This window comes from Lampetra planeri, unplaced genomic scaffold, assembly GCF_965212315.1.
Source record: "Lampetra planeri unplaced genomic scaffold, kcLamPlan1.2.h2 scaffold_480, whole genome shotgun sequence".
Taxonomy (NCBI): domain Eukaryota; kingdom Metazoa; phylum Chordata; class Hyperoartia; order Petromyzontiformes; family Petromyzontidae; genus Lampetra; species Lampetra planeri.
Window position 1 is genome coordinate 18,012 of NW_027615303.1, and position 14,489 is coordinate 32,500.

At 46.9% G+C, this 14,489-nt stretch overlaps 1 protein-coding gene across 2 annotated transcripts; it reads left to right on the top strand.

The window, feature by feature from the left end:
- The first annotated feature begins 4,414 nt into the window (after positions 1 to 4,414).
- ANXA2 (annexin A2) lies at positions 4,415 to 9,926 on the top strand. 2 transcript variants are annotated; one of them, XM_078623830.1, is made up of 12 exons: positions 4,415 to 4,465; positions 4,535 to 4,628; positions 4,794 to 4,888; positions 5,006 to 5,119; positions 5,442 to 5,532; positions 5,608 to 5,687; positions 5,808 to 5,867; positions 6,025 to 6,118; positions 6,444 to 6,539; positions 9,412 to 9,470; positions 9,557 to 9,679; positions 9,864 to 9,926. In XM_078623830.1, exons 1-12 carry the CDS (start codon positions 4,415 to 4,417, stop codon positions 9,924 to 9,926), a joined length of 1,020 nt encoding a protein of 339 aa, XP_078479956.1. The 2 variants fall into 2 exon arrangements, with proteins under 2 accessions (XP_078479956.1, XP_078479957.1); XM_078623831.1 differs by having other exon boundaries at positions 4,538 to 4,628.
- Positions 9,927 to 14,489: the final 4,563 nt, after the last annotated feature.

The following is a 14,489-nucleotide window of genomic DNA, read 5'->3' on the forward strand; positions in this document are numbered from 1 at the left end:
AATTAACTTATCACCATGTTTGTTGTCCTCTTTGTAGGATTGGGTTTTGTTGGTGGGAGCTGTGTGGGCCGTGCAGTTTCACCTAGAAGAGAGGGACATACAATTAAATGCCTCAACTTATGTGTTAATTGAGTAAATCATGAGCTAAATTGAGAATGTAGTGTAGCGTGTTGTGGGGTGTTTCTCAGCATGCTTTGCTACAGTGTGTCAGAGAGTTTAAGCTAATTCTGTAACCACAAATGTTATTCTCTGCAGGTTTTTGATTATCAGTGTTACTGTCTCATTGATTCTGTTCTAAATTCATTGATTATTTAGTTTATAATGACAGGTGAGGTTGTATGTGTGGGTAATGACGTCCCTGCATTGTGTAGGTGTTGTGGTCTGTGGTGCACAGAACTGAGTTTTCTAACCCTAATCCTAGGATGCCACTGCATTATTTTGTAAGTGTTGTTGTGTTCAATGAATCAGCAATGTGTGTTGTGTATTCACCAGTGACTGTGCCCCTAAGGGTATGCAGGTAAAATGCTTTCAAAGGCAAGAGACACCTGTTTTGTAGTTCCAGGGCAGCAGCCAAGTGTAAATTGGGTGGGGGACATGGATTTGTGAGTGTGTGTGTCATATATTTACAAATAAGATGTCTGTTTTCACCTCTACAGTCATGGCCAAAAGTTTTAGCAGTGATGCAAATTTGATGTTTCGCAAATTTTGTTGCTTGGGTTTTGTGAGATTTTTCCCCCCCCACATGTTTTTATGGTATGCTGAAGAACAATTAAACACATTTTACATGTTTTAGAGAGTTTTTATTGGCAAATACATCTATTTTTGGCCAAGAGTCAATATTTACAGTGTTGACCCTTCTTCCCTACCCTCTAGACTCCATAGGATGGGTTTATTACCTGATAATCTGTGTTGGAAATGTGGTACACAGGCAGGGACTTTCCTACATGTTCTATGGGAATGTAGTCTGATACAGCCATTTTGGGTAAAAGTATTAGAACATCTAGGGAAGGCTCTGGAGCTTGAGATCCCAGTCACTCCAAGATTATGCTTACTGGGCGACCAATCACAAGTAATTGTGTCAAAACAATATTTGGCAGTCATAAAGGTCGGGACGGTAACGGCAGCCCGGATTATCCTCAGGTTATGGAAGAGTACATCCCCACCGGACGATAAAAAGTGGATTGAAAATATGGCAGAAATTGCATCATATGAACAAATGTTAGCGAGAGTCAGTGACAGTGAGGATAAGAGAGGGCTATGGGAACGTCTTTTTACCACAAGCTTATAGGAACAACTGGGAAAGAATTGAGACGATTGTATAGCTGTGACTGAATAATATAATAATGTGTGTGAATTATACTGTATTGGCATATATATGTAGGTACCATATACCAGGGAACCACTGTAACCCCCACCCAACAGAACTGTCTCTAAGTGTGAAATAATAAAGTCTCTAAGTCTGAAATAATAAAAAACTACATGGATAACTTCACCAATTCGCTTTGGCATGCTGGATATCAGATTCTGGACTACATCCTGACTGATTGTGGCCCATTCTTGCCTTATTATTGCTCTGATTGTTCACTCGTTTTTTGAGAATGGACCACAGGCTCTCGATTGGATTGAGATCTGGGGAGTTTCCTGGCCATGGATAGTCGAAAGGGGGCTTCATCTGAGAAAATAACTGACTGAAATTCTGCAGGAAGTATAGAGAGTGGTGAGCAGAAGATTGGTGCAAAGTTATTTTCTCCGATGAAGCCCCCTTTCGACAATTTGGAACATCTGGAAGAGTGGCTGTCAGGAGAAGAAAAGGTGAACATTACCACGAGTCCTGTGTTGTGCCAACAGTGAAACATCCAGAGACCATCCATGTTTGGGGTTGCTTCTCATCCAAGTGAGTGGGCTCACTCACAATCCTGCCCAAAAACACTGCCATGAATACAGAATGGTATCAAAACACCCTCCAAGAACAACTCCTCCCAACGATCCAGGAGCACTTTGGTGAGGATTTGTGCATTTTTCAGCATGATGGAGCACCATGTCACAAGGCAAAAGTGATCACCAAGTGGCTCAAAGATCATAACATTGATGTTTTGGATCCATGGCTAGGAAACTCACCAGATCTCAATCCAATCGAGAACCTGTGGTCCATCCTCAAAAAACGGGTGAACAAGCAGAAGCCCACAAATTGTGAGCAACTTCAAGCAATGATCAGGCAAGAATGGACCACAATCAGTCAGGATGTAGTCCAGAATCTGATATCCAGCATGCCAAAGCGAATTGGTGAAGTTATGAAGAAGAAGGGTCAACATTGTAAATATTGACTCTGGGCCAAAAATAGATGTATTTGCCTTTAAAAGTCTCCAATAAAAAGTCTCCAATAAAAGTCTCTAAAACATGTAAAATGTGTGTAATTGTTCTTCAGCATACCATCAAAACATGTGGGGGAAAAAATCTTACAAAACCCAAGCAAGAAAATTTGCGAAACATAAAATTTGCGTCATTGCCAAAACTTTTGGCCATGACTGTAGTAGATGTAAATTGGTGTAGATAGGGTTGATTGTGTTCATATAGAAATAGAAAGTGATGTGTTATTCATGTTGGTAGGCAGTGGACCCTGGTGGTTGGAACCTTCCAGAGCAATCAGCTGGGACACTATAGGCGCTGTGTGTGTATCAGTGTATGTGTGTTGGGTATCAGTGTTTGTGTGTGTGTGTGTGTGTGTGTGTGTGTGTGTGTGTGTGTGTGTGTGTGTATCGGCGTGTGTGTGTCAGTGTGTGTATCAGTGTGTGTGTATCAGTGTTTGTGTGTGTGTGTCAGCGTGAGTGTGTCAGTATGTGTGTGTGTGTGTATCAGTATGTGTGTGTCAGCGTGTCTGTATCTGTGTGTGTGTGTGTGTGTTTGTGTATCCGTGTTTGTGTGTGTGTGTGTGTCAGTGTGTGTGTATCAGTGTTTGTGTGTGTGTGTCAGTATGTGTGTGTCAGCGTGTGTGTATCTGTGTGTGTGTGTGTGTATCTGTGTGTGTGTGTGTGTGTGTGTGTGTGTGTGTGTGTGTGTGTGTGTGTGTGTGTGTGTGTGTGTGTGTGTGTATTTAAACACACCCCGTCCTGTCGGTCTTTCATCTCCTCTGCTGCTGTTTGCTGCTTCGTCTCTGAAGGTAAGAAACGTTCTCTTCTACTCAAATCCTATGACGAGTCCACCAGACACGTTCACACATTAACACGTTCACAAGTTCAGAAGTCCACACATTCATGTGTTCATAAGTTCTCATCTCAAATATACCCTTTTATGTTATTTTTGGATCACCAGCTGAATCTGAATTATGCTTTATTTTGTCCAGAGATTCTGTTCTGGATAATGACACTGATGATAATATATTATCATCAGAACACACAGACACACAGACACACCACACACCACACCACACACACCACACACACACACACACACACACACACACACACACACACACACACACACACACACACACAGGGGTCATTCAAAGAGGAAATAATTCATTGTTGGTAGAACAGAAATTGTTTGATTGAAGTTGTTAGATAGTTTCAAACAGCTACATGCAAATGGATACATGATAACAGCCACATGATAACAGCTACATGTTAACGACTACATGCTAACGACGACATGCTGACAGTTGTCAGTTGATGGTTGTTATCACAATTGTGCCCTGAGTACAACTGCTTTGTGATGCCCGCCCAAAAATACAAACAGTCATTTAATTTATAATAAAACTTAAACATGATCTCAGTGTCAATAACAGCACAGTGACAATATCAAACTATAGAACAAGAGGAGGAAATCATGATAAATTCCCCACAAACAATTATGTTCCACTGAATGCTTTACTTGTGTATTTATTTACTAATGGAAATTGACAAAATCACCAGTAAACACTTGTGAAAGTAATTTTTATTTCATGCTACTATTGTCATTGTTGACATTGACTTATAGTGCGCGTACCAAAAAAAGTCATTACATTAATTTGCCAATTTTCTCTCCCCGTTCTCGGTGCCACTAGCACTTGCCTATACTGCCTCTGTCCAGGGCTGGCTTTGGTTAAACTACTGTGTCTGTGGGTGTGACCACACCCACACCCACACACAGACATCCAGTGTTGGTAATGTTTTACCAAAGGTCAAAGGTTTAAGGTCACATTCCAACAGGTGTGGTTGAGGTACGATAACGTGTCTTATCTGCAGTCTGTCGCTGGCTCACCTAGTCAATAAATCAAACACACCCTAAACTCCTCAGCTTCCAACTCTTGATGATGATGTCACAGTGTTGCCATGACATTTCTCTCTAAATCACAGAGGACAAATTTTTCTTCAGGTTCTATGCTCCTGAGGTTCTAATATGGTTACCTGGCTCTGTTGCGTCAACAGGTTGTGTCAATATGGCGCTGGTGTCTGAGTTTCTGGGCCAACTGACGCTGTCTTACGGAGCGGTGAGTCCAACAGGAAGTCAGTGATACGTCACATGACCAAACATCACATGAACTGTGTCCCCTCTGCAGGAGGTGGAACCCACCTTCCCCACCGTCGTGCCGGTCCGAGACTTTGACCCGGCCCGAGATGCCGCTCAGATTGAGACAGCCATCAAAACCAAAGGTGAGAGTCATGTGACATTGGTAACTGACTGACATGTAGTAGATATGGTGAATGCTAACTAGTACCCCTTGTAAATATTAACTAGTACATATTGTGAGTACTAGCCAATACCTGTTGTAAATGCTAACTAGTCCACAGTTGATGACACCATCGATGTTTCCATAGGCGTCGATGAACAAACGATCATCAACATCCTGACAAGTCGGACGTTTGAGCAGCGGAAACAAGTCGCCTTCGAGTTCGAGCGGCTGGCGAAGAAGGTGATGTCTGTGCCATAGGGGGCGCTGCAGCTTCACTCTGTCTGTCCTATCGGGGGCGCTGCAGCTTCACCCTGTCTTTCCCATAGGAGGCGCTGCACCTTCACTCTGTGTTTTCAGGATCTGTTGGGGGCCCTGAAGGGGGCGCTGTCCGGCCCGCTGGAGACGCTGCTGCTCGGTCTGATGAAGAGCACAGCGCAGTATGACGCCTCCGAACTGAAGGCCGCCATGAAGGTCTGTGAATGCACCAGTGCCGAACCCTGTCTACGCTGGTTCCTCTGGTTCTTGTGGTTCCTGTGGTTCAAGGGTGTCAAACCTCAGTCCTTGAGAGCCACATGTCCAGCAGGTTCTAGACGTCACCCAGCTCCTACAGGCCTGATTCCAATCAGTAGCTCGTTGTCGGGCCTCACCAGAACTTCATAGAGACTGATTCAGGTGAGGGAGGAGAAGGTTGACGTCTATAACCTGCAGGATATGCGGCCCTTGAGGACCGCAACTTGACACCCCTGCTGTAGTTTTTCTGGTTCCTCTGGTTCCTAATGTCCTCTGTGTCCAGGGTCTGGGGACGGACGAGGAGACGCTCATCGAGATTGTCTGTTCCAGAAGTAACGACGAGCTGCATGAGATCAAGCGCGTCTACAGAGAACGTGAGCTGAGGCGCCTCCTGCTGGCTGGTTATGTCTGTTGTCATGGAGATGACTTTGACGGTGTGTGTGTGTCAGTGTTCAAGAAGGAGTTGGACAAAGACGTCGCAGGAGATACGTCAGGAGATTTTGCCAAGCTGCTGCTGGCGCTGGTGCAGGTGGAACAGCCAATCAGAGTGGACCGTGTAGTAGTACTAGTACTAGTACTAGTGCACGTAGTAGACGTATCAATGCTCAGTTGAAATGTTAAATTCCTTTGATGTTTGTTGTTTTTGCAGACAAAGAGAGATGATCCGTCCAACGTGGTGGACTATCAGAAGATCGACGAAGACGCCAGAGTGAGTAAAAGCTGTTACCCCTGACATCCAGGTCACATGGTCTGATGGCGAGAGGTCATGGGACCTGGTGCGTGTGAGGTCATGTGACCTGGTGTGTGAGGTCGTTTACCTGGCATGTACCAAGTCACGTGACCTCGTGTGTGTCCTGTGACCTCAGTCTCTGTATGAAGGCGGAGTGAAGAGGAAGGGAACTGACGTCTCCACCTGGATCTCCATCATGACTCAGCGCAGCGTCCCCCACCTGCAGAAAGGTGATTCATCTGGATTATTGATTAGCATTGATTAGTGATTATAACCGATTAGTGATTATAATCAGTATAATCAGACAAAAATTCACGTTTCTTCTCAGAAACCGAAACTAATCTGAGCTGAACACACACCTGACGTCACTAATGCACCTGTCCTGACTCCTCCCACCACACACACATACACACACACACACACACACACACACACACACACAAACCAAATAAGTTAATCTTGAATTTATTTCACAATCCTGTTACATCACTGATGTTCTCGTTCTATGACGTCGCTGCATCTGTGTGTGTGTGTGTGCGTGTGTGTGTCTGTCAGTGTTTGACAGGTACAAGAGCTACAGTCCATACGACATGAAAGAAAGCATCAGGAAGGAGGTGAAAGGAGACCTTGAGAGGTCCTTCCTCACTCTGGGTATGTTCTGTTGCACCAAAGTCACATGACACTGAGGTCACATGACATGAAATGGCATAACACAGGGGTCACATGACACTGTTCCAGACGTCTGATGACACGTGAGATCACAAAGTGAAGAATGTTGACTGAACTTGGAATGTTGGCAGTGATGTCACGCGTCTTGGTCACATGATCAAGACAGTAACATTGTTCCAATAACCGCAACATGGTTTCCAAGCAACCATGCTTCCTGCTGTGGCCACCATGGTCATGAGCAGAAAGTGTCTCAGAAATACGTCTCACATCTTCAATGGTTGGAGGGTCTCTATCAATCCTTGATATCAGAGGTCACCTCTACTTCTGCATCTTCTGTCGCGTTCTACAAATGTTCCACAGTGAATCAGGTTCAGTCTGTGTGGTGACAAGTCAGATCTTTTTTAATGTTGTTGCGAACACTCCTGATGTTGTTGATGAACATCACAGAGAGGTTCTGGAACAATTGGAACAGGCCATTCTTCTAAAGTTCTAGTTTTCAGATTTGGTTCCTGGGTGTTAGCCCCTCCTTGAACCGCCACCTTAACGTGGTGGAGGGGTTTGAGTACCCGAATGATCATAGGGGCTATGTTGTCGGGGGTTTTCATGCCCCTGGTAGGGTCTCCCAAGGCAAACAGGTCCTAGGAGACGGGTCAGACTAAGAGCGGTTCAGAATTACCCCAATGAGAGTGTTAAAAGCAAGGACGCACATGTCGCCCGGATTGGCGTCACCGGGGGCCCCAACCTGGAGCCAGGCCTGGGGTTGGGGCTCGTGGGCAAGCGCCTGGTGGCCGGGTCTCTGCCCACGGGACCCGGCCGGGTACAGCCTGAAGGAGCGACGTGGGCCCGCCCTCCTGTAGGCCCACCACCCGCAGGAAGGCTCAGAAGGGGCCGGGTGCAATGTGGTTTGGGTGGCGGCCGCGGGCGAGGGCCCCAGCGACCCAAACCCCGGACAACAACTCTGGCTATAGGGACATGGAATGTCACCTCGCTAGGGGGGAAAGAGCCTGAACTTGTGTGGGAGGCTGAGCGGGTACCGGCTAGAGATAGTCGGGCTCACCTCCACACACAGCTTGTGCTCCGGAACCCATCTCCTTGAGAGAGGTTGGTCTCTCTATTATTCTGGAGTTGCCCGCGGTGAGAGGCGACGGGCTGGTGTGGGCTTGCTCATAGCTCCCCAGCTTAGTCGCCATGTGTTGGGAGTTTTCCCCATTGAGCGAGAGGGTCGCTTCCCTTCGCCTTCGGGTGGGGGATAGGTCTCTCACTGAGGGGTCTTCAACTCCCACCTCCGGGAGAACTTCGACCAGCTCCCGAGGGAGGCTGGGGACATCGAGTCCGAGTGGACCATGTTCTCCACCTCCATTGTCGAAGCAGCCGCTCGGAGCTGTGGTCGCAAGGTCTCCGGTGCCTGTCGTGGCGGCAACCCCCGAACCCGGTGGTGGACACCGGAAGTAAGGAATGCTGTCAAGCTGAAGAAGGAGTCCTATCGGGCCTGACTGGCTCGTGGAACTCCTGAGGCAACCGACGGGTACCGGCAGGCCAAGCGTACCGCGGCCCGGGCGGTTGTGGAGGCAAAAACTCTGATCTGGGAGAGGTCATGGAGGAAGACTATCGGTTAGCCTCGAAGAGATTCTGGCAAACCGTCCGGCGCCTCAGGAGGGGGAAGCAGTGCTCCACCAACACTGTGTACAGTGGAGGCGGGGAGCTGCTGACCGCGACTGGGGATATTGTCGGGCGGTGGAAGGAGTACTTCGAGGATCTCCTCAATCCCACTGTCATGCCTTTCGTAGAGGAAGCAGAGACGGGGGACTCAGAAGCTGGTTCACCCATCACCCAGGCTGAGGTCACCGAGGCAGTTCGGAAGCTCCTCGGTGGCAAAGCACCTGGGGTGGATGAGAACCACCCTGAGTACCTCAAGTCCCTGGATGTTGTAGGGCTGTCGTGGCTGACACGTCTCTGCAGCATCGCATGGCAGACGGGAACAGTGCCTCTGGATTGGCAGACTGGGGTGGTGGTCCCTCTTTTCAAAAAGGGGGACCGGAGGATGTGTTCCAACTATCGTGGAATCACACTCCTCAGCCTCCCTGGGAAAGTCTATTCAATCTCATCTCTGTACCGGTCCGTCGTGGTGAAGAAGGACCTTCGCCAAAAGGCAAAGCTCTCGATCTACCGGTCAATCTACGTTCCTACCCTCATCTATGGTCATGAGCTTTGGATCATGACCGAAAGAATAAGATCTCGGATACAAGCGGCTGAAATGAGTTTCCTCTGCAGGGTGGCGGGGCGCTCCCTTAGAGATAGGGTGAGGAGCTCTGTCACCCGGGAGGAGCTCGGAGTAGAGCCGCTGCTCCTCCACATCGAGAGTAGCCAGGTGGCTCGGGCATCTGTATCGGATGCCCCCTGGACGCCTTCCGAGGGAGGTGTTTCCAGGCATGCCCCACCGGGAGGAGACCCCGGGGAAGACCCAGGACACGCTGGAGCGACTATGTCGCTCAGCTGGCTTGGGAACGCCTTGGGGTCCCCCTGGAAGAGCTAGAGGAGGTGGCTGGGGAGAGGGGAAGTCTGGGTGTCCCTGCTTGGGCTGCTGCCCCCGCGACCCGGCCCCGGATAAGCGGAACATGATGGATGGATGGTTCCTGGGTGTGTTCCTGAGATGGTTGTGAGGCCTGCAGATGCTGGTCTGTCCGACATCAAGGACAATCCGCTGACTGTTTTGTTTGCGATGCCATGGTTACCAGCTGCACGTTGGAACCAGCTGGTTGGTCTGAAGCACTAAACCTATTTCTGTCCTTTGTGCCTGTGTGTGTGTGGACAGAACGGATCATTGAAATGTGAGTGTTTTTGTTTGTCTTTTCAGTTGAGTGTTTTGAAAACAAGCAGCTGTATTTCGCCAACAGACTCAACGAGGCCATGAAGGTAATGTGACGGCATCATGTGACACTGTTCTAGTCAGGTGACCTGTCAGCTGACGGCTCCCCGGACATGTGTTGTTTGTGTGACAGAGTAAAGGAGCGAAGGAGAAGCTGCTGACCAGGATCATGGTCTCTCGCTGTGAAGTCGACCTGATGAAGATCAGACACGAGTTCAAGAAGCAGCACAAGAGATCTTTGTTCCAGACCATCACTGTAAACCCCGCACAGCACCTCTGCTTTCTCTGCTCCACTCTGTTCTACTCTACTCTGCTCTACTCCACTCTACTCAACTTACACCGTAGAATACAAAGGAGAAACAGAACAAAACAACATCATCAGTAAATTTGTTTGAAATATGTATGTCATGTAGTGAGTGTGTGTATGTGTGTGTGTTCAGGAACACACCAAAGGAGACTATCAGACAGCTCTTCTACGTCTGTGTGGAGGAGACGACCTCTGAACCCGTTGGCTGAGTCAGCATCTTCATCTTCATCCTCATCATCATCACGTCTCTCAGAACATTGAACCTTTTTCCTGTTTGAAGCAAAGACCAGCAGGGGGCAGCAGAGACACATGGCTGTGACGCGCCAGGGCCATTTGCGTTAGTGTAGTGGTACCACAGTACTACAACTACCTGACGTAGTCCAGCAGCAGTCACAGTCCTCATGTATTGTCACACTGTTGAGAATATTTCACAATAAAACAGGCAAACTGCTGCAAGAAGTCACATGACCTTCATGAGTCAACCACAGAGCCATAGACCCAGGGACCCAGAGAACCACAGGACCATAGAACCACACTCTCACACACACAGCCTGTTTACAATCTCCGTCTCATGTCCCTCAGAAACGGTGTAGCAGATTGACATGTTGCCATGGAGTCGTGTTGCCCAGCGGCATCGTTCCAACTACAGACGGGTCGACAGCTGTTCGTCACGTCTCTCGTCTCTTTATGGGAGTTTTACAATAATTAGCATCAATGTTTCAGGTCCGTTCACCATTTCCTGAGGGAACCAGGAGAGGAAGGAAAGACGAATATGTCTGTGAAGGTTCTCAGTCATCCAGGTCATGGTATCTTGCTGGGTTAAAGTGTGGGCAACTGGACTTCTGGTTTACTTGAAGACGTTTCTCCACTCATCCGAGAAGCTTCTTCCGTAGAACTGAATCTACTGAATCAGTAGAACTGAATCTACTGAGACAGTAGAACTGAAAAAGCCTCTCGGATGAGTGGCCTCCGTTAGCAGGTTGGGTAAGCTAACGTCCTCCAAAGGTTTAATGCTACAACTAGCCTGGGAGTGACTCTATGCCACGCCCTCTCTGTCACTCAGCCCCTCTGTGTCTGGATGACTTCCTGTCCCGGCTGAAGACGGAACGACTTCCTGTGAATGACATGACGTTTTTTAATTTTCCTGATGAATGTTGAATTTCAACAAGCGACAATTGATGAGGGGATGTCAGGACGCTTGTTTGTCTGCACACACACATGCCCCCACGCGCACACACACACACACACACACACACACACACACACACACACACACACACACACACACACACACACACACAGACAGAGTGTGTAAGGACAGAGGTCGTAAGGACACAGGATGTAAGGACACAGGGTGTAAGGACAGAGGGTGAAAAGACACAGGGTGTAAGGACAGGAGTGTGTGTGTGTGTATGATTCATTATAAGTAGATTTTAATTTTCTCGCTTCAACAAATTAACATGAACAACTCAGTCGATGAAAAAGATGAGGACGCACAAAGGTCACACACTGACTCACACACACACACACACACACTCACACATCAACACAAACACACACACACAAATTCACAGTCACATACTCTACTCACACACACACACAAACACACACATGCACACAAATACTGTCGTCCTCCTTTCTCTCTCTCCATGGCAACAACAAACACACATTAGCATTAGCAGGCTAACGAAGAAGCGGTGACGGCAGCTCGCCACCATCCGTCCTCGGCGGGGGGGAGAACAATTACAGAGGCAGTGACCTGAGCGTGTGCGTCCGTCCCACGTCTCATCCAATCAGATTCACAGTGTGAAAGACAAAGACCCCGCTAACGAGCTGCAGACGCTGACGCTGATTGGATGGCGGTAATTAGAAGGAAATAACATCCTGCTAATAACTGAGATAAATAATGGGGATGTGTCAACACAGCACTTTTGCTGGAGGATCACACACACTCTCATGCACACATGCACACGCCTCACTCACACACACACACACACACACACACACGCACACATACACACACACACACACACACACACACACACACAGAATCTCCCTCTGTCCTTACTGTCATGGTCCAGCATGGACATTTGCCTTTTGTTGTTTGGGATTTTGTTTTCCTGTGTTCCCTGTGTTCCTTGGGACCTTTTTTTCCATAGTGTTTCCATGTTCCCTGGGACCTTTTGTTTTCCATAGTGTTTCCATGTTCCCTGGGACCTTTGGTTTTTCATGGTGTTTCCTGTGTTCCCTGGGACCTTTTGTTTTCCATGGTCTTTCCTGTGGTTCAGTTTGCTCCCGTTGGTTTCCCTCTTTTGATTATCTGTCAGGTCCTCATGTTTCACCTGAGTCTAATTTTGAGTTTTGTCTAAAAGCTGATTTTTTTTCTCCATTTGGATTCTTTACATATCACTTTGTGAAGTTTTAAGAATAATAATTAATACGGGACACACGTTAGATTCCGAATATGGTGGTCAGTTTATCCAAATATCATCTATTTGGAAATTTGTTCCGACGTTCTTCGGAAGATGAGAAGAGCCACAGATGGCCAACAGCTAGCAGCCGGGAATACCGACATGATGGCCGGTCAACATACATCGTCATGCCGGGAGAGTGAGTGATCCAATGAACTGAGGAATTAACGCTGCCTGATAGAAATACTTTGGTTAGATACATGTCAGTATGATAGATGGAATCTAACAATTAGCTGCTACATTAGTTTGTCTGAGTGTAAAGTTTTACACTTGGACAGAGTAACGCCGCCCCTGGAGCTTCTTCATGAAAAAATCACTTTATGTAAATCATGCACATATGGAGAATGGTTTTAAATTATGCCCAAAACGATCAACATGAATACAAATGCATTTTTTTAGTAGACACCAGTTTAATAATTTCCAAAGAAAAACGATCTAATCTGAGTTATAATGTAATAAATGTATTTATTTGTGTGTTGTGAACTGAATATTTATCTGCTATGTACAGATATTTTCTACATATGTAATATTTGCAGATGCTACGATCTGTTTTGCTCTGGTAAAGGTTAAAGGAACTTCCGTGTTGTGTAGAAAGGGAGCTGTAAAATCTCAAGGCTTGGTTTGATGCCAGTAAATTTTCTTTAAATATTAAGAATACAACATTTATGTTTTTGGGGAATCCAAATGAAAGTGAATGTTGACATTGAAAGAGTTCTTGAGACCTAACCCAAAGGGTTGTTAGGGTTAGGTCTCCACTTGTTGTGAACTAGCATTAGCTAAATGCTAACTAACCAACAGAACCAACAGAACCAACAGAACAGACAGAGGCCAGGACCCACCAGAACCAACAGAAACCAACAGAACAACCAGAACCACCAGAACAGACAGAACCAACAGAACCCAACTGAGACAAGAACAGACCGAATCCCACTGAGACCAAAGCCCAACCGAACCAATAGTAGCCAACCAGGACGTGTCGTTCCCTTGCTGTCCCCTATGTGTCCCCTGTGTCCCCTGTTGTTTTTTCTTTATTTATTTTACAACTGTGAAGCACTTTGGTTCAGCCATTCTGTTTGTAAATGTGCTCTACAAATAAATCTGACCTGACCTGACCTGTATGTCCTTTGGTGTCCCCTGTGTCCCCTGTGTGCCCTGTGTGCCCCCAGAACAGCTTGAAAGTAAGTTTATGTGAACGAATTTTGGTGAAAAAGAACTGTATTGATGTGAAGTGAACAAGAAGAAAAACAAACAACAGTAAAGTGTCATCGTTTCCCAGGAGCCCCGCCCATCTTAATCTGTTCTGCATGCTAAGCACCCCCCACACACACAAACACTCTCAGAAGATTGTTACAAATGTTTATGGTCGAGCGTCGACAGGTGTGAAGGACACGAGGAGGACTGAACAGTGGATCATCTCCTCAGCCAAGCAGAGGAGCCCAGAGGACTGAACCAATGCGAGTACGGACAGGGTGAGACAGCGACCAATCAGATACAATCAATCTTTCATCAAAGACACTGTGAGTGGGTGAACACTTCCTTTTGGAATCAGATCAACTTCCAACCCTGAAGACGTGGTGATGAAGATGAAGATGATAAAGACTATTAAGTTGATGGCGATGAAGACGAGGGTTAGGGTTAGGGTTAGGATGAAGAAGACGATGAAGATGAGGAAGAAGAAGAAGATGAAGAAGATGATGAAGTTGATGAAGATGAAGATGAAGGTCGTGATCATGATTGATGATGAAGATGATGATGAAGATGATGATGACTTTGTGTCTTTGAACAAGAAAAGAATCTTATGTAAGTCATCTTGTGTAAACAGATGGAAGCGAGAGGGCTGGGGGCAGAGGGGCGGGTTCCTGACATAGTTTAAACAAGTTCATACTGCCAGTTTACAGTAGATTATCCTGAAGGATGTTTTTCTTTTGTTCAGACCGATCGGTTTAAGGAGATGTTTCCACTGCCCACTGCGATCTTCCTCAGAAGCATCGCCTGACGTTGCGTGGTGAGGTTGCGTGGTGAGGTTGCGTGGTGACGTTGCATGGTGACGTTGCATGGTGACGTTGCATGGTGACGTTGCATGGTGACGTGTCTTTTCTCAGCTGCCAGATCTGCCAGGCTGGTCACCGCCCTCACTGGCAACATTAAGTTCACACACGAAGATGAAACAGACAAAACCATCAACTTTCTGGACATAAAAATACACCACAAAGATCACAGTAGCATAAAAATGACAGTATACAGTAAGGAAGGAAGGAAACCTACACATACCTTCTATCTATACCTTC